This window comes from Protopterus annectens, chromosome 10.part0, assembly GCF_019279795.1.
Source record: "Protopterus annectens isolate FY-2018-M chromosome 10.part0, PAN1.0, whole genome shotgun sequence".
Taxonomy (NCBI): Eukaryota; Metazoa; Chordata; order Ceratodontiformes; family Protopteridae; genus Protopterus; species Protopterus annectens.
Window position 1 is genome coordinate 1,589,394,735 of NC_056744.1, and position 20,891 is coordinate 1,589,415,625.

A 20,891-nucleotide genomic window follows, 5' to 3' on the forward strand; every position below is an offset into this window, starting at 1 on the left:
CCCTGTAGAACCAGCAAGCTGGCCTGGTCTCTACAACTTGACTTTTGCCAAACTCACCCAGATTCCTAGACAGGAATGAATGGAATGTCAGGCTTTTGTCTAGCCCATAGATGTTGCTCCTAGAAAACAGAGTGAATAGAGCAGTTGGATGCAGGCAGCAGAACAAAATGAGTGGAAGCTTTCTTGGCACCTTGGAGGTATCTGATAGAAAGCGTGGCAGGGTGAAGGGATCTAATGGAGCAGCCATACCAAGCAACAGAGCCAACTGTCACCCAAAGAAGTTAAGGGGGGCTTCTTTGGCTTGCATTTGGATACTTTGCTCTACAGACAGGGATTGGACTGTCAGAAACCACACTCTTCTCAATGACAAGGCAAGAATGTGCTTTTGGTCTCTATAAATTTTGGGAGCAAGAAGCGAAACAGAAAGCTATACAGATATCTTCCCACTCACTGAAGAGAGAGCGTATCCACTGCTACTTTTCTCTTGCACTTTTGAAGTGAGTTGAACTGAGGGAAAACTACTTTCTCCCGGATTACAAAACCAGTGTATTCAGTCTTCACATACAATTTTACTCTTATAACAGAATAAGTGTCTTGACAGTTCATTAATAAAGAAGCTAAACAGGTAACATACTAGACCAATAAATTCAAATGATAGCAAAAATAATGTGGTATAACAATTCATTTAGGTATCATGAATTAATCTGTTTACATGACACAAGTCACACTGTTTAGGAGCACAAATGGAAAACGGTAATTAAAACCAAAAAATTTGCCTGTTCTGTGGCAAAGAGGAATGGAACCCTGACTGAGACTCAGGTGACTGGAGTTGAATTAGCAACCCTGGCTCTGGAGGAGTCAGGTGTGGAAGGGGGAAGGGGTTTCATTTAGTCTCCTCTGCTGGTTGAGGGAGTGGCTTTGTGCAAACTCAAGAGTACACTGGGTAGTGTGATTTCCCCGATGGAGATCCAAGAAACCACCATTCATTCCACAGGGGGGAGAGGCAAGGCTGCTTGGAAGGAAAGCCTCTTGAGGAAGTGAGAGGATTGCATCTGCACACAGATGATTGTATCTTGTTCCCTGTTGCCTTGCTGAGTGCATGCAAGTTAGGATTGGAGATACTAAAGCAGAAAAGCCTTGAACCACCCCTGATGATAGTCTAAATGATGGCTTTTCACAGTCAACCTTTGCCCTGGTGATAGGGAATGAATGGGCCAGCTGACCATGAATGGGAATGATGATCAACATGCCGTACGGGGGAAAAAAAAAAAGCTCCACAACATAGTACTAATTCCATCCCATGCCACAAATAAGCACACCGCATCTCATATGAGACTAAATATCTCAGGAAGTGAAACACTGCATTAACTCAGTAAACATATTTTTCTTAAAGTGTTCAGGGATAGCTTCTGTTTATTTTGTTTACTATATGTCCAAGGAAATCACATTTTCTACATTTGGAATACAGACAGAAAAATGTCACCTTAATGTTTCCATTCATCAGACCGACAGCCAATAAGGTGCCTTCTTTGTTAAAGCGACAGCACATAACTTCAGACCCGCAGTCTCTGCAAAACAGAAAAACTAAAGGTTGAGTACATTTGCAAACAGCACCTAATGCTCAAGCTATTATTTATTGTTGTTAGTTGTCCATGTAACTGGGCTGACCAAAAGGATCCCTTTAGTCATGGATTAGCCATTACTTCTGAAAGCATGAACAGATACAATTACATTCTTATATGGTAACAGGGTGTGTTTAATAGGCACACCACATCTAAGCAAGGGTATACTTTTGAGTAAAATTATAAAGAAATCAAAAAACGGAAAAAAAAAAAACAGGCAAACATAAAAGTTTTAAAACTGATAAAAAAACAAATAAATCAAAGTAACTGAAAGACCTATGGTGGAAATGACATAGTGCAGATGTAACCTTTTCATATGCCAAGGTCCTAAATTCCTAACCATAGCACTGAACACATAAAAAAAATCACACCTAACTCACACCTAAGTTTTCAATATACATACAGAAAATCAAGAAGTTATGTACTCACCATAACGTTCGATGTATGTAGTCCATCTCGCCGCACATTCTTAGCCGTGGGTTCGGAGCTGAATATTGGCTCCGACTCGTCCAACTTTTCTAGCTCGAAGTCTTGCATTGGCTGGGCTAAGCAGGTATCCCATGGTGCACTGTTCCACATCCCCAGATCTAGTTTGCTGCATTAATCATTCATACTTCATGCATACGCAACATCCAGATAAAAAGAATAAGCTAAGTAAATGGAAGTCTGTAATAACACCCTAACCTCCAGAAAGGAGGAAAGGTGGGAGGGTAAGTAAGAATGTGAAGTGAGATGGACTACATACATTGAACGTTATGGTGAGTACATAACTTCTTGATGTTATGTAGTCCTATCTCATCTACATTCTTACCCGTGGGACAGCGTCCCTAGCACCTAGATCCTGGGTGGCTCATAGGAAGATACTCCTGAGTACTGTGGAGCCAAAGGACGACCTGCCCCTGGAAACCACATCCAGTTTGTAATGAGAAAAAAATGTGCGAGGGGAAGCCCAAGTAGCTGCAGCACATATATCATCCATCGACAATCTGGCTTGATAAGCTGTGGATGTAGAAACAGCCCAAGTAGAGTGAGCCTTGACTGGAAATGGTAGATCTTTCCCTCCTGCATGGTAGATGAAAGAGATGCAACTAGATATCCATCTGGAAATGGTGAGCTTAGAGACCAGGGACCCAATTTTGTTTATCGAAAAGGAGACCAATAATTGGTCAGACTTCCGGATATCTTTTGTTCGGTGCAGATAGAAACGTAACTGTCTGTGTACATCCAGTTGATGAAATTTAAATTCTGCCTTGTTCGAAAAATGAGGGAAGAATACAGGCAACTCAATGGATTGATTAAGATTAGACACAGAAGCCACTTTAGGAAGGAAAGAAGGGTTCAGTCTAAGAGAGACTCTGTTCTTATGGAAGATTAAGTAAGGAGGTTTGATGGAAAGGGCCTGAATTTCTGAAACTCGCCTTGCCAAAGTGATTGCTATTAAGAAGGCTGTTTTCCAGGTCAAGAATTTCAATTCACAGGTAGCTGCAGGCTCGAAAGGCAGTGAAGTGAGGGCTTGTAGAACAAAATTGAGATCCCAGGGCATGATAGGTTCGAAGACCGGAAGACGGAGTAACAGAATACCCTTCAGAAAAGCCTTGCAGAGTCTATGAGCCATGAGACTAGGCTCATTAGCCACATGGAAATTAGAGATCGCTGCCAATTGAACTTTGATGGTAGCTGATGCGGAACCCTGATGGAAAAGCATAGACAAAAACTCCAAAACTGAGGTAATTGGAGTTGTGTAAGGATCAATTCCTTGGGTATGTGCCCAAATAGAAAACCTCTTCCATTTACTAGAATAAATCCTCCTAGTAGATGATTTGAGAGAGGAAGACAAAATGTGAACCACTGCCGGTGAAAATTTATGAAGCCTAACTAATGATGGAAGTGGAGCAGCCAGGCTGTCAACCGGAGGGTCATCAGAGAGGGGTGGAACTGTCCCGACATGTGTGTCAGTAAATCTGGTTGAGGGTCCAGAATCCAAGGAGTGTCCACAATGTATGGTTGAAGAAAGGGGAACCAGACCTGACGAGGCCAGTGTGGAGCAATCAGAATCATTCTGCTTCCCAAGGATTGTACTTTCTGAATCACCTTTGATAGCAAGGGAAATGGAGGGAAAGCATAATGCAGACCGGAGGGCCAATTGTGAACTAGAGCATCCCTGGGTGACTCCCCCTGTGGGGTGATCAGCGTGAAGTAGCTGCTGCATTTGGCATTGAGGGGGCTGGCAAAAAGGTCACAGCAAGGCTGACCCCATCTGCTGAAAATTCGTTCTGCAACTAGACAATTCAGGGACCACTCGAAAGGCATCAGAATGGCTCTGCTTAGCCTGTCCGCAATAACGTTGGACTTCCCTGGAATGTGCGTTGCCACCAGAAACCTTTGGGAAGTTACTGCCCACTGTCACACTCGCATGGCTTCTCTGCACAGGGGGTAAGACCTGGTTCCCCCTTGCTTGTTTAGATACCACACTACAGACATATTGTCTGAGTGTATTGCAATTGTCCCTAGAGGTAGAAAGCTCTGAAGTACCTGCAATGCAAGTAGCACTGCTCTCATCTCTAGGACGTTGATGTGCAGATGTATCTCATGATCTTGCCACCTGCCTTGGACTGTCCTGCCAGGATAATGCCCCCCCCCCCCATCTGGGAGGCATCCGTGGTCACTGTGGCAACTGGGATGGGTGGAACGAAGGGCCTTCCCTCATCCAAATTGTTGGTGCAAAGCCACCAACTGAGATCTTGTTTGCACCTGTCCGTGAGCAAAATGGGGTGGGAAAGAGGACATTTTTGGAAAGACCATTGAACAAAGAGGAGCCATTGAAGAAGTCTCATGTGTAATCTCGCTAGAGGGACCAACATAATCGTTGCTGCCATGGTCCCCAGGAGTTGGAGAACCCATCTTGCCTTTGCTTTCCTCAAGGGCATCAGGATGTGTATCTGTTGTTGTAAGGCTCTGAGCCTCTCCTGCGGTAAAAATGCTCGCATTTGAATGGTGTCTAATTCTGCGCCTATAAAGGTGACATGCTGCGATGGCAACAAAGCAGACTTTTCCCAATTTAGTGTTATGCCCAACTGTTGACATAAAGTGATGGCAGTGTCCCTAGCTTGGACTAGTAGATGCCTGGTGGGGGCGGTAAGGAGCCAGTCGTCCAGATACGGAAACACTTGGAATCCCTGATGTCTCAAGTGAGCAGTCACCACCGTCATACACTTGGTGAACACCCTGGGGGCTGTGGTGAGATCAAAGGGCAGGGCTCGAAACTGGAAATGACTGGCTCCCAGCCGGAGACGTAAATGACTCCTGGATGCCCTGTCCATTTCGATATGGTAGTAAGCATCCTTGAGGTCGATGGAGCACATCCATATCTCCCTCTCCCAACAATGGGAGAATCGATTGTAGTGTGACCATACGGAACTTGGACTTCTGTACATAGGTGTTCAGTTGGCTGAGATCTAATATGGGTCTCAGGTCCCCTGTTCTTTTCGGCACCAAAAAGAATCTTGAGTAAGTCCCTAATCCGATTTGGTCTGAGGGGACACGCTGGATGGCTCCTTTTCCTAGCAGCTTTGAAACCATTGTGGCTGCTTGATCCCTTTGACTGGGTGGAACGTCCGGGATTTTTCTGACTGAAGGGGGATCTGATGTGTACGGGATGAGATATCCTCTGGAAATTATTCGTAATACCCATCGGTCCTGGGTAATGCTTTCCCAGGCTTCCAGATATAACGAAGTCGACCCCCGACTGGCTTCGGATAAGCACAGTCGGGCACTCCCTCAGGAACGAGAGTAGGGGGAGCAGCGAAAGGAATCGCGGTCTCCCAAATTGTGGGGGCCCCCTCTGCCTCTAGGGCGGCATCTTCCTGAATAATTTCCCCCTCCTCTGCCTCTGGGGGGGGGACTCGCCATGTGCGGCAGGAAAAATCCTCTGTGATTTCTTGAACCACATCTTCCCACCTCACTGGGCCTTGGAATAAGGCCTAGAAGGGAAGGAAAACCGGACCCCTATGGCAGACAGGGTCTTTCCCACTTGCTCGCACCTGGTGAGGGTGTCTTTCACTTTGGTTCTGAACAAGGAAGAACCATCGAAGGGGGCATATGTGAAGGAAGACTTGAAGGCCTCCGCGAAATGACACAGGTGCAGCTAGGCTTGCCGTCTAAGGGCAATGCCTGAGCTAGCTGCCCTACTCGCTCCCTTGGCTGCATACGAAATGAGCCGCATGGAGGAGTTGACAATGTAATTTAGGGTAGACACCTGGGCGTTAACCGTCTGAGCCACTGCCTCAGGAACGCTACCCGCAAGAGTATCTCCTAGCTCCTTGAGGAGATCTCTCTGGAGCAGAGTGAAATAAGATAGATAGTTTAGCGACCGTAAGGTAAAGGTTGCTGATGAGAGGGTACGCTTCTCATACCGGTCCATAATCCTAGACTCCTTGTTAGGAGGATGGACCGAGGAAGAGGTCTCTGCTACCTTTGAGTGGCCGCAGCCACCACCATGGCATCTACAGGGACTCCTTTGGACAGAAATTCCTTACCCTGGGGAGCGGAGAGAAACTTGTTGGGACTCCTGGGTATGGGCTCCACAGAGTCAGGATTTTCCCACACCCTTCAACAGATCAAATCTAGGAGCTCGTCAAAGGGTGGAGACACCCAGGAGGCAGAAGGCTGAGCACCAAAGGCCTTAAGGAATACTGACTCCTCCTTGGAAGGGGCTTTGGACAGCCAGTCACCTCTTTGTTTCAGTATCTCCAGGATATCGGAGAAGGAAACATCATCAGAGGATGACTTCGGGGACCCCTCCGATTCCTCGAGGTCAGTATCAGAAGTGAGGGACTCGTCCTGGGAGTCTATGTGCTTCCTCTTGCACATTTTCCTTCTAGGAGGCTCCTCAGGCACGAACTCTGAAGGGCCCTCAGAAAGTTGGGGACCACTCGTGGGGGTATCCCTAGGGCCTGGTGCTCTGCTGTTCATGGATAGGTGGTGATCAGAGGCTCTCACCGGAGTGGTGGAGGACAGAGTGACCGATCCGCCCGATGCAGCTGATGATCTGGCCAGCGCAGTGCACATGGCCTCAAAGGCAGCCCCCCCCCCCCCCGAGTCCGAGGACCGGCCAGCCTCAGAGACCATGACAGGAGTTGGAATCCCTCGAGCTGAGGCACCGAGAGGGAGACTCGGAACTGAAACATGTCCCGATATGTCCCCGTTGGGCCCGACTGAAGAATCCCGAGTCCTGAACCCCGAGGACTGAGCTGATGGGGTCGGAGCCAATGGTAACGATGGAGCTGGAGGGCCCATCTGAACCAGCCTAGGAACATCACACGGCACAGAACACTCTGGCTCTGAAGACAGAGATGTGCTCGGAGGAGGAATGATCGAAGAAGTCGGGACGGGCTCCAGAGCTGACTGGGCCAGAGCTGAAAACAATTTAGCCAAAACCGGCGACTGGCGTCGTCTCTGGGCCACCCTATCAACATCCATATCTGAAAGGGTCCTGGAGAATTTGGAGGACAGGGAGGGAGACAGAGATCTCTCCCCTCAGGAGAGACTGGTTTGAGACTGGGCGATCGGCTCTGAAGAGGTCCCAAAATATTTGGAGCCGACGCCGGTTCCATCAACACGGATACCTCCTGCGGCCCCAAGAACAGTGGAGCCGAGGAAGTCGATGCAATTTTTGAGACTATCTCCAGAGGCTCCGATGAAGCTGATGGAGCCGGAGATCTTTTCATGGACTTGGATGACTTAGCTTTACCACTGAGAGAAGAATCCAAATCCTCTTCGAAAGAGGGTTTCAACAGTCCCTCTAAGATCAGCTTATTCTTTCTCTCTTGGAGCACTCTGGGACTGAACGCGTGACAAAAACTGCAGGACTCCTGTAGATGAATGGCTCCCAAGCAATAGACACAAACAGAATGTCCATCGGTGATGGACATTTTGTACCTGCATTTAGAGCACTTTTTGAAACTGGAAGGTTTGTGCTCTTTGGACTCCTTAGACATTTTCACAACACACACCACAACTTAAAGCAGAAACAATACTCAACACACAAAAATGCACGAACCAGATATATGAAAACTGTACACACACACACAGGGCACAGACACAGACTAAAGATGTCAGAAACCTCTAATTTAAATGGTTAGGCAACGGAGGACGAAGGACTAGGTCCTCTAACTAAAACGGGCCTAGCCCGAGGGAACAGTCAGTGGGATACTCACAAAAAACAAACACACTAGCAACTTCAACAACAAATATACAATAAATATACAATAGCTATGAAAATAGCTTTTGGTTTATGAGGAAAAAAATTGTTCTCAATACAAGAAAAAAGGTACTTAGCCACAGCCAAAGCGAGACCACATCCGAGCTACACGAGTGGCAAAAGAGATCTGGGAATGTGGAGCAGTGCACCATGGGATACCTGCTTAGCCCAGCCAATGAAAGACTTCGAGCTAGAATAGTTGGCTGAGTCAGAGCCGATATTCGGCTCCGAACCCACGGATAAGAATGTAGGCGAGACAGGACTACATAACATGTACAGTTTTGGCTTAGTATATGCACTGTACTCAGTACAGTTATGCAAGTACATTTACCATAACAGTAGATGTTCTGTTCCAGTAGCCTAAGCTATTTAGCTAGTCCTTCTGACTGGCAAGTGTTTGAAGCTTTAGAGTACATTCCACATGCTCTAACTTTCAGGAGCTCCACATAAGGCTAGATACAGCTCCAGTTTCTTCAAAGCCTTTTTGACTGGAAACAAAGGAGGCAAGAGCCCTGAAAGGACAATGTTAGGAAACAGGCTAAACCGTAAACTATATACAAATGTATATACATCAACAGCCTGGCGATATAAAAGAGAAAAAAAAGCCAAAATAAAGGAAGCTTGGGTGTAGGGGTGCTGCTCCAACAATGAACCATTAAAACATGTACTGTTATATTTGCTGACACAACTTTACGAAGTCCAACATTTAGATAATTGTTGCAGTAGTCTCAGCCATTTGGGTCAATTACCATTGCTTAGGAGGAGGAAAAAATAAACTAATAATTCAGAAGACCCTGGAGAATGGTCCTAGCAAAGTCTGTTCTGTACCTGGAAAAGGAATTCAGTTTGTTAAAGTATGTACAGAGGACCAAGTTTCTGCCTGGAGAACACTTCGGGTCCACTCCTTTCTAGAAAACTAGCAAAGAAGCCAGACTCCTTATAGAAATGCCCCTAACTAGCAAAGAAGCCAGAGTCCTCATAGAAATGCCCCTAATACTGTCTGGAAGAGGCTCATTACAGTGAGTAAACAAAAGGCAATAGCATGAAACAACCATCAGAAAATAATCTACCTTGACATCAGTTGTCTTTTACCTTCATAGGAAACAACAGATGACCAACTTTCCTGAAGGCTTAAGTTTTGTCTAGATAGTATCTGATCTGCCTGTGGACATCTAGAGTGTGAAGCATCTTGTCTCTCGTGTTCTTGGGTTCAGGAAAGAATAAAGAGAGATTAATACTCTGGCTCAAAGTAAACTCTGAGACCACTTTAGGCACAAAAGAAGGGTTAATTTCCAGAGAGACCCTGTCCTTGTGAAAAATGAGGGAGGACTCATCATAAGTGCTTGTAACTCAGACACTCTCTTAGCAGAAGTTAGGGCAATGAGTAAAAGTCTTCCATGTTAAGAACCTGAAATCAGCCTGATGAGCTGGTTCAAATGGGAAACAAGCAAGAGTTTTAAGCACAAAGTTAAGATCTCATGAGAAGCCACCAGTTTCCTTTTCAAAAACGACTTAACAACAGTTAGAAGGGAGGGCTCTAAGGGCAGACAAGCAGAAATGGCCAACAAATGGCCCTTGCTAGAGAAATAAGAAAGACCAGAGGACAGTACCTCACATAAATAATCAAGTACCAGAGAAAGCCAGGTGTGAAGAGGGTCCTGATTCTCGGAATGGCACCAACTAGAAAATCTTTTCCATTTGCATATGTATGATATTCTAGTAGTAGTGGGGGTTGTTCACCTTCTTAAGTACCTGTTGAACATCTACAGAAAAATGTGCTTAAGAGATATCAAAGTTCCATCATCCAGGTAGTGAGTTGAAGAGTTTTCAGGTTCAGGTGTACCAAACAATCTCTGTTTTGTATGAGCATATCAACTCTGTGGGGAAGTCTGTGGTAATCAGCCTTGGTCAGATTGAAAAGATGGCAGAACCACCATTTCCTGGGTCAGTAGGAAGTCACTGCCAGCATAATTTTTGGAGAGTCCTTCTGGATCTTTAGATGAAACCTGTAAATCATTGGAAAGTGTGGAAAAGCACACAAGAACATTGTCATTCATGTGGATGAGAAGGATCTGTCTCTCTTCCAGGCCTGTTTCCAAGGAATCCTGATGCAGAATTTCTGTAACTGTCTGTTTTAAAATAAGGCAAACAGATCTGTTTTAGGTTTTATTTGCAGCTGGATCAACTCCTGGAAGACCTTCATATGCAATTTCTATTTGTGAGAGCCTATCCTGATTTTGCTCAGCTTGTTTGTTATAATCTTTTGCTTTATCAGAATGCATGAAGCCTGATAAGTCAAACTGAGCTGATTTGCTCTTCCCCAGACTATCACTGCAAGTCTGCAAAGGGGGTAAGATCTGGTACCCCATCTGTTTATGTACCACATCACTGTGGTGTCGTTCAATGATAACCTGCAGAGGTTTTCGGAACCAGAGATGATTTAAGGTCTTTAAAGCACATATTACTGCCATTATCTCCTGGATATTTATGTGTGTTTGTCTATGTTGCTTGTTCCACAGACCTTGCACATTCAACCCTTTTGATATGGTCCCCCAAGCAAAGTCTGAAGAATCTGTTGTGACAGACTTTAAAGGTGGCAGAATGGAGAAAGGAAGACCTGGGTTAAGAGATAACTGGTCTACCCATCACAGTAATTCCCTTCTTACCCCAGCACTGAAATATGAAAGGCAAAGGATGTTTTTGCTGAGGCTTGGCTGACCCGAGATACCACTGATTTTATTTCCATATGAAGTCTGGCCAAGACAATCATGATAATCATAGAGGCAATGAAACCCAGAATCCTTAGAAATTCCATGGCAGATGTCAGACACTGGTTGGAAAAGCTAAGGAAATTTTCTTTGTACAGTTCCACTTTGTCCAGTGGAAGAAAAGCCTTCCCAGGGAAGTATCTAGAAGACATCCCAGAAAAATAATTCTGTGGGAAGGGGTCAGAGATAATTTCTGAATGTTGACTTGAAGCACTCAGAAGCAGTTTCTTAACACATCAAAGAACATTGACAAGAAGAAAAAGAGCCTTTAAGTTTATGACAGTCATCCAAACACAGAAAGATGTGAATGCCTTGAAGTCTGCAGTATGCAATTATTGAAGTCAGACACTTTGAAAATACCCTTGGGGCAGTAGTTAGACCAAAGGGTAAGACAAAAAAACTGATAACGCAAGCCAGATACAGAAAATTTTAAAACACATCTGAATTCCTTGGAAACTGTAATATGATGATAAGCATCTTTTAAGTCAAATGATGTTCTCATAAAATGGGGGGAGGGGGAGGGGTAACAAGGTTTGGGGAGATAACATTCTGAACTTTGGAACCTTGACAGGAGAGGTTTAGGACTGGTCTTCAGGTTCCCTTCTTCTTTGGCACCAGAAAAAAAAAATTCTTATCTGATATGAGTGGATTCTGTGATCCCCTGGAACAATATGGGATTGAGAAAGATGAAGACCTACACTGGCATACAGATTTAAAGGACTGCCAAGGTGGGGTTGGGGGCTTGAATGGGCAAGTAGTCATTCTGACTTACTGTACTGTCATTGGTTCTGGGATGCTCTTCCTTTCTTCTTTGATCCTTCTTGCTACTGCTTCTTTAAATTATGTTTGTTTCAACTTTATTATTATGATTTAAAAAAAATGGTTCTGAGTTAGAAAGAAAGTTTTTTGTGATCTTAGAGAAAGGGGGTTGAAAAATTCAGGTGACACCATGAATCAATTTCCCTCTTTTATCACATCTTTTAAGGGCCAAACAGATCTTTGTCAAGGGTAGAATTTAAAATTTCACCTTTAGCATCTTCTGGTATATTTTGAGAATGTAACCAAGGAAATCTTCTCATAACTGACTCAGTAGCATTTTCTCTGGATAAAGTTTCAGCAGAATCACAAGAACACTTTAAGGAGTGTTGGTTACTTCGCTGAACCCCCTTAATTGTGTCTGCTTCTGACTTTTCACCTCTGGAGAAGGAAAGTTAACAGTTGACTTTTCTGTGTTCTCAATGGAAGGTAGTATATATTTTAACATGTGAGCCTGGTAGTTTAAAATTATTTAAGGCAATGTAGCTGAAGGATAAACTTTCTTCCCAAATCTCTCAAAAACTTTTCTATACTTGTCAGAGGGAAGGGGCTTAGCATTCACAACCTGTTTAGGAGTAGATGGTTTTGATAAGGGAACAGCAGCAGAATATTATTCGGAAATTAAACTAATGTGTCTGAGGTACTTTAAATAACCTATCACGCTTTTTAGAGGCAGGAAGTCCACTGTCAGGTAAACTGCAAACTTTTAAGAAAACATACTCTAAAGATGAGAAAACAGGAGGGCAGCTGCAGGCGGAAGAAATTCCAATTGCAATAAATCATGACACTTCTGCTGAGAGATGTGGATTTTATTCTGTTCCCACCGAAACAAATATTTCATTTTACCCAGAGTATTGGAAAAAGATAATTCTTCTGGAAGGAAATCCGAAGAAATAAATTCATCAAAATCAGTCTGAGGAGAATTCACTGAAGACAGACAGATACACTCCGAATATTTGCTCTTCTGAATGGGGATCACTCTCAGAAAGAGAGAAAATTCTTTGTCTATTTGTAGTCAGTAACGAAACAAGCTTTAAATATTAAAGGTAAAAAGTAATCCCTTAGCAAAACCCAGCAAGTCTTCCCATCCATAGCAACAGAAAAAGAAGTGAACATGCATAGCTTTTTGGTTCTTCTTGGGAGATCCCTGGAAAAAGAGTGACCCATGACATGGGCATTTGTCAAGGATCGGGCACCTTAGCCCAGCTAAACAGTAAGACTTCACCTGCTCCTTCCTCCAAAACCAACAAGAATGGTTCTTCCTTGTCAATAACCACAGAGGATGTTTCCTACTCATGGTATTTAACTGGTGTCCCGAGGAGCTATATCCATCAAAAAGACTAATAGACAATAATAAGCTGTCCAAAGAAACAGGTCTGACCTCAGCAGTTACCCACTGGTGGATGAGGCAGTGAGAGGACTGGCCTGCAACTGAAGACTTCCAAGAAATCTTCCTTTCCCTGTCCACAAGAACTAAGAAGAAGAAGAAGAAGAAGAAGAAATGAGGAGAAAAATAATTGCTCCATGATTAGCCAATAATAGAGTCTGGAAGGTGGGTACTAAAGTATGGGTGGGTTGGTAAACTACATGACAGAAAATTAAAAGTTTTGAGGTAATATGTTTCAGTGATAACCCCCCAAAATACAACATATTTTCATAGCAACACATTCTACACAGATACGTAGAAAAATACAAGGAGAATGATTTTTACTCAGTTTTTTTCACACAAGCATTTCCCAAGGAAACATCCCTTCACAAGACATGATAGTTTATAAAAGTAACATTTCCTAACATAAATATAAATATAAAAAAAAAATCTTTCCTTCAGAAAAATGTTGAATGTGGAAGGTTTTCCCCAGAAGGATCACTAGCCAAGTGTTAGTTCCAGGAAATGCATGTTGGTGTCAAAAATTCAGTCTTTTATGTGTCTCTCCCTGAGCCTCACAATGGTTAGGGTCTGTGGAAGGCACGCTTTGGATTTTGAAAACTGGCCGTTGGTCATATCTTTGACAGGATATAACCCATACACCTTGGCTTCTGCAACAGTGATGTAACATTAAACATTACTAGTGCCTTAAGGGGGGAAAAAATAACAATCCTTGCATAAATGACTGCACTATTTCCAGTTATCTCGAATCTCACCTTCAGAGGAAACAAACAGGCTGTATGGTTCTTGTTCCCGAAGGAAGGAAGGAATAGGCCAATTGAGCAACATGAATGTTACTTGATGGTACAGAGGGACCTGCAAAAAGAAAAAAATCTAAACCAAATATGTAAATGAAGTACTGCTTATTTTGAGGGCCATCACTGAACGGCACAGTGGTGCAGAGGTAGCGTTGTCACCTCACAGCAAGAGGTCCTCCGGTTCAATTTGTGGCTGGAGTGCCTTCTGTGCAGAGTCTGCATGTCCTCCCTGCATTCATGTGGGTTTTCTCCAGGTACTCCGATTTCCTCCCATGTTACAAAGACAAGCATCTGGAGCATTTCTCCCTGGGCCTCCGCTGAAAATTTGCTTCATTCCAAGTCGGATTTTCCTGGTAAACAAATGTTAAATAAATAAATAAAATCATGTACCATACAACTTTTGATGCATAAAGCATTATTATACAAGGGATAGTTATTAATATTCAGAAACATAAATGACTGGCTGTTAACCCACAGATACTTGTTGCAAAATGAATCGTTATCCTTAGGTAAAAGTTCAGCTCCAACTTAGAAAAAAAATATCGTTTCAACTATTGCCAAGAAAAAAACTCTACAGGCACTATTTTCTCTTATCCACTAAGTAGAGAAACACAAAAATCAACCAGCTATAAATTAAACAAAACAAATCCACCTTTACATGTATGTGCTTGCACACACATTTAAATAAATAATTTATGACTCAATAGTGAAGCACACAGATGTCCCAGTCACTAGGTTGAATAAGGAGAAGGTAACAGTAGGCTGTCTATCAGGTGCCAGAATCTGACACATAACACACGCACTCAGGTCACTCCACAACAAGTACAAGTATGACTCTGTCATTGTCCATGTGGGTGTGAATGACCTGAGACACACCTCCCTGGACTACATGAAGAGAGACATGGTGGAGCTCTCGGATTATGTGGCCAAGGCAGGTATGACCCTAACCTTGAGCAGTATCCTACCGTCACCCAGAATGATACTGCAGTACAAGCAGAAAATAACTGACTTCAACAATTAGCTAAGTTTCTGGTGTCATTCTAAGAGGATCCAGTATCGGTCTGCTTGGGGCGACATGATTGACAGACCTTGATGCTTTGCCAGAGATTCCCTGCATCTGTAACTCCTAGGTTTCCGGGTACTGGCTAAGGCTCTTGCCACCCCTACAGTGTCCTTTTTTAGGCGGTGTTCCAAAGACCAAATTACCACCATAACAGCTATAAATAAATGCAATTTGAAGGTCATGCTGCTCAATGCTAGAAGTCTAAATCTCAAGATGCACTCACTCAAAGCACTCCTCAAAATGGAGAACATCGACATTTGTGCTGTAACGGAGACCTGGTTTAAAGCAGCAGAAAGCACCCCTGCACTACCAGGCTGTAACTCATTCCACACCTTTCGGCCCTGAAACATGGACTGTAGCTCCAAAGGTGGCGGTGTCTCCATATTCATAAAGGATATGCACACCTCCAGACTAGTAGCCCAGCACAAAGCATCTGAGATACTTCAAGTACAACTAATATTAGGTAAAATGGCTATCCAGGTCATAGTCTGCTATAGGTCCCCAACCATGACCCTAGACTCTCACTACACATTCCTAAGCACCCTGGAATCTATCAAGGTCCAACCCAACACTCCCATACTAGTAGACTTCAGCTACCCCTCCATCAACTGGGAGAACTACTCAAGCACCAATACATTGGCCCAAAGCTTTCTGGAATTCATAAATTCCAATGCCCTGGACCAGCTCATTCTGACCTCCACTAGAGGAAGCAACATCCTTGACCTGGTTATTACTAAAATGGGCAATTGTTGCTCTACACCAGTAGTCAATCCTCCCTGGTCAGATCTGACCATAAACTAATCACAACGGAAATCCACATCTCATCCACATTTCCGCAAAGGTAACCACCTTGAAAAACTTCTCCAAAGCTGACTTTGGGCTCCTAAACACAGAGGTGGCTAACCTCACGGCACCTGTGCCAATGGAAAATAGCTGCAAGACTGCCAATCATACACCAATGCACTGTACAAACATGTACATAAACGCATGGAACTAGACATACCCAACAGAATCAAGACGCTCTCTTCCAAAAAAAAGGAAGCCAACCTGGTGGCCACCTGCCATTAATAAACTCTACAACAGAAAGAAGAAACTGTTGCAGAAAAAGGTGAAGTCCCAAGACTAGAAAAACTCCCTTACTAGCATCAACAAAAAGTTGAGATCTCTCATCAAATCCTCTAAAGCCAGCTATGAAGGCAGAATTGCGGCAGACACTAAAAACAAACAATCACAAAGCCTTCTATACTTATATCAAGAACCTCCATGGCAACATCCAGAAAGGCTCCGAGTTACTGCACAATGGTACGTGCTATACAGATATTGCCAACATACTGGCCGACAGATTCAGTGCCAACTTTACCCCTCTCTCCCCCCTAAAGCACCAATCACAATACAGGAAGAATGTCAGGCACCCAGCATTACTGCAGCACAGGTTAAAGCTGCATTGTCCAAGGCCAAGAATACAGCTTCCATGTGACCTGATAATATCCCTGGCTGTGTTCTGCATAAACTACAATGTGAACTAGCACCACATCTGTGTGCCCTGTTTAGTCACAGCCTCACCTCAGGCTTTGTCCCTACCGAATATCGCACTGCTACAGTCATCCCTCTCATAGGTTCATAGGTGTGTACTAGGCTAATGGCCCTGGAGCCATTACAAGCCTAGTCCATAGAAGTGCCCTGGCATTATGCTGCCTGACGTTAGTTCCTGTGCCTCTTTCAAGTAGAGCCACTGGAGTGATCCCCAGGGTGAATTTTCTATTTCCCATCCACTCATCAAGATTTCTCTTGAAAAGGGCCAGTGAGGCGCTCTGCTTGACATGCATGGAAAGTCTATTCCATAGCATGGGCAGTCTCTGGGTTATGAACCTGTCCCTCCAGCTTGTTCTGTTGATTGTGGAAATGAGGTTGAGGTCTCTGGAGCATGCAGTGCAGACGGAGCACTACATGCTAGTTGCTCCCCAGTAAAGTGGGAGCAACTACAGACCCTGGGAATTATCACCCCATTAGCCTGACAAGTCTGATATGTAAAGCTATGGAGCGCATCATCATGGACCTGATTAACAAAGATATCGGAAATCTCCAAACTCTAGACCCCATACAATTTGGCTTTGTGAAAGGGAGATCATGCCTGGTCAACCTGGCTGACTTCTTTGAGTCAGTCACCAGGGCTGTGGAAGAAGGTAAGGCAGTGTATACAGCCTATCTCGATCTGGCCAAGGCCTTTGATACCATTCCTCACTCGGGAATTATTGATAAACTCACTAAACTAGGCATCAACCTCTATATCACTAGCTGGGTTGCAAATTGGCTCACAGTTAGAACACACAGTGTGAAAGTAGTAGACTCCAAGTCAGACTGCTGACCAGTCATGAGTGGAGTCCCACAGAGATTGGTCCTGGGTCCTCTCCTGTTTGGCATCTACTTCTCAGAAGTCCAGGCCAGCACAAAGGGACTCTGTCTGACCAAGTTCGCAGACGACTGCAAGCTGGGAGCCATTATTAACTCCCCAAGTGATGCAGACATCCTACAGAAAGGCCTCACTGAGATCAATGACTGGTGTCAAAACCATGGCCTTAAGCTTAATGCCAAAAAATGTGTCATCATCCTCTTTGGTAAAAACTTGGTTCCCACAAATTACCACATCGATGAAAGCCCACTGAACACTTGAAGGCATTATAAGAGATCTGGGGATGCAGGTTGACCGCAACCTCTCCTTTGACTACCATATTGCCACTGTGGTCAGAAAGTCCTTCTATGTGGCACATCTCATTACCAAGGGTTTTGCATTTAGGAAGAAATAGGTCATCGTCTCTCTCTACTCTTCCCTCATCAGACCAATCATTGAGTATAATGCCCCATTTAGCATGTACCTCACTAGACATCTGCAACAGCTGGAAAGGCCACAAAAGTACCTCACGAAGAGGATCCTAGCCATTAAACACATGTCGTACATGGACAGACTCAAAAGACTCCAGCTATTCTCTGTCTCATATCGCCCACTTAGAGGCAATCTTTGCTTGACTTACAAAGCCATGTCTGACAGAGCTCTGTTAGGAATGCTACATCTAAAGAAATCCCAATCCCTCTGCATCACATGCTCCAGAGACATCAACCTCATTACCACAATCAACAGAATATGCTGGAGGGACAGGTTCATAACCCAGAGACTGCCCATGCTCTGGAACAGACTTACCATACATGTCAAGAAGAGCACCTCACTGTCCCTCTTCAAGAGAAATCTTGATGAGTGGATGGGAAATAGAAAGTTCACCCTGGGGATCACTCCAGTGGCTCTACTTGAAAGAGACACAGGAACTAATGTCAGGTGGCATAATGCCAAGGCACTTCTATGGACTAGGCTTGTAATGGCTCCAGGGCCATTAGCCTAGTACACACCTATGAACCTATGTGATGCCCGTGCCCTGTCCCAGCAATCAAGGAGCCTCAATACTTACAACTAACACCAAAGTCTCATATATGAGAAAAGGATAACAAATATACACAGTAAATTGCAATTTCCCTTAAGAGCACACAGAGATCACAGTCAGTCTGGGACTGGTTGCTCCCTAGGTCCTGAATAAGACTTTACACTGGCACAGCTATAGGGTCCAGATCTCAGCCTAGCTGGGCAAGCTAAAATCTCCAGCACCCTCTCTGTCCAACCAGTGTTTCTTGTCCCTGCCCAAGTAGCTGACACACACACACTTTGAGATAAGAGTTTATACAACCACACAGATACTTCTGGGGAAGGCTGGCACAGGTTCTCCAGCTGTGCCCCTTCTACCCAGACTATACGGTAGTACCGGTTGCCACCACCCGTCTAATATTATCAGTTACCCAAAGGCCCTTAAAAGGGTATCCAGTTATTACTGTGCAAGATTATTATCCAATTGGTAGATGTGAACAAGGCTTAGTGACCTGATACAGGATACTTATATACATACAATGTACTCTTAGAGCTTAACTTATCTCTACACAAAACCAGCAACAGTTAAAAGGTTTTAAAATATTTAATAATAAATAATTAAAACCACAAGACAATACTTTCCACTACACAGTCAGTGCTAGTCAAGAGAGTTCAGAAATCACACAGAAATACTTAAAATAAATCAGTAGTACAGTTCTGACATCATAGAAAAACACAGTCTAAACATTCTAATTTCTAGCTCTCTAAAAGAAAACACAAGTCTAAGATAACTTACATAAGACAATAGGCAGAGTGCTGATGAGTTGGATATCAAGACAAAAATGCTTCATAATCTCTAGTTCTCCCTTATTAAATTGCTATTGCAGTGCTGATATACATTACATCATCTTTTACACTTTCCTGATGTTCCCAGGCTGACTGAAACTGCATTTACATTCGTTTACACTAAGAGCAATAAAGGACATTCCACATGTAAATTCTGGTCATTAACTTTAGCCTTAAAACAATAGGAAGGAAGCCTTCATCTAGCCGGACTGGAGCCGACTTGTAAATATCAAAGGCAATGATTAAATAATTTTAATTTCAAGGGACTCACAAGAAATGGTTGACTTAGCTTACTTTACAGCAGATGATAATGTTGCCACATTGTTTTAAGTTCAACATTTCACAGGATTTACAAATTATAGAATTATGTACCAAATTCTATTTGACTCGGCTGGCAGCCTTCATCCCTCTCTACCAGTCTTCACACCCCCCCCCCCCCGGAGAACTTAAGCTAGTTTTTCAAGTGACCCTCGAGAAACGCCGCTTGAGAGGGTTAGGTCTATCTGAGTATACCTACCCCATTCCCTGTCTTGAGAGCCCATCTGCATTGTTATTGCTACTCCCACTGCGGTGCTGCACTGACATATCATATTCTTGCAACCCCAGGCTCCATCTTAGTCACTTGGCATTTTGCTGACTGGCTCTGTTTAAACATGTTAGAGGGTTGTGATCTGTCAAAACAGTGAATTTCCTTCCATACAGATGAGGCTGAAGTTTCTGCAGTGCCAACACTATGGCTAGACATTCCCTTTCTACAGCTGCATAGCAATCCTCCCTGGGTTGGAACCTATGACTGAGATAAACCACTGGGTGCTCTTCCCCCTCTGAAGAAATCTGGCTAAGTACAGCCCCCACCCCATGGTTTGAAGCATCCACCTGCACAACAAATTATTTGCTGTAATCTGGACTGGCTAACATAGGGGTCCTCCCAAAGCTTCTTTAAGCTTCTGGAATGCTTGCTCACATGCTGGGGTCCACACTACCTTATCTGGCCTGTTCTTCCTTGTCATGTCTGTGAGGGGAACAGCTATGGTACTATAATTGGAGATGAACTTTCTGTAGTACCCTGCTGTCCCTAAAAATGCTCTCACCTGCTTTTTAGTAACAGGTGCAGGCCATGCCTGAATGGCTTCCACTTTGGCAGGTTCTGGCCTTATCTTACTACTCCCCACTCTGCGCCCTAAGTAGGAGCCCTCTGCTATACCCACCCGACATTTGCTTGGCTTAATGGTCAACCCTGCCCTCTGTAGTCTGCCCAGCACCTCCCTGACATGCTGAAGGTGCTCTGGCCAGGAATGGCTGTAGATGGCAATATCATCTAGGTAAGCAAGGGCAAACCCTCCTGCTCCTACTAGGATATCATCTACCAGCCTCTGGAAAGTTGCTGGGGCATTCTTCATCCCAAAGGGCATCTTTTTGAACTCATACAAGCCAAAAGGTGTCACAAAGACCGACTTTTCTCTAGCACTGGGAATCAAGGGAACCTGCCAGTAACCCTTGGTAAGATCAGTGGTTGTATGATACTTAGCCCCACCCAGCTGCTCTAGGGCCTCATCTGTCCAAGGCATGGGGTAAGCATCCGACTCTGTGTGACTATTTAATTTCCTGTAGTTCACACAGAACCTGGTGCTGCCATCCTTCTTTGGCACCAGCACTACTGGGGAGGCCCAGGGACTGTTGGACTCTTGAATCACCCCTAGTTCCAAAATCTCCTGTACCTCCTCCCTCAGGGTCTGTCTAACTCTCTCAGGCACCCTATAAGGGGCCTTCCTAATAGGCCTTTGGGGTCCTGTATCCACCTTGTGCTGCCCCAGGTGACTGTGCCTTGGTTTCCCAGTGAACATGTCCCCAAATTCCTGCAACACTGCTCAGATTTCTCGAACCTGGGTAGGAGATAGCTGCTGGGACATTGCTACCCCTTCCG

General features: G+C 44.3%; 1 protein-coding gene across 1 annotated transcript in view; it reads right to left on the reverse strand.

The window, feature by feature from the left end:
* Positions 1 to 20,891, reverse strand: part of LOC122813760 (general transcriptional corepressor tupA-like) — a 339,582-nt gene that overhangs the window by 260,636 nt on the left and 58,055 nt on the right. Inside the window, exon 3 of the mRNA XM_044086245.1 lies at positions 1,484 to 1,568. Coding sequence (XP_043942180.1) covers positions 1,484 to 1,568 — 85 coding nt within the window. The remainder of the gene's footprint in view (positions 1 to 1,483; positions 1,569 to 20,891) is intronic.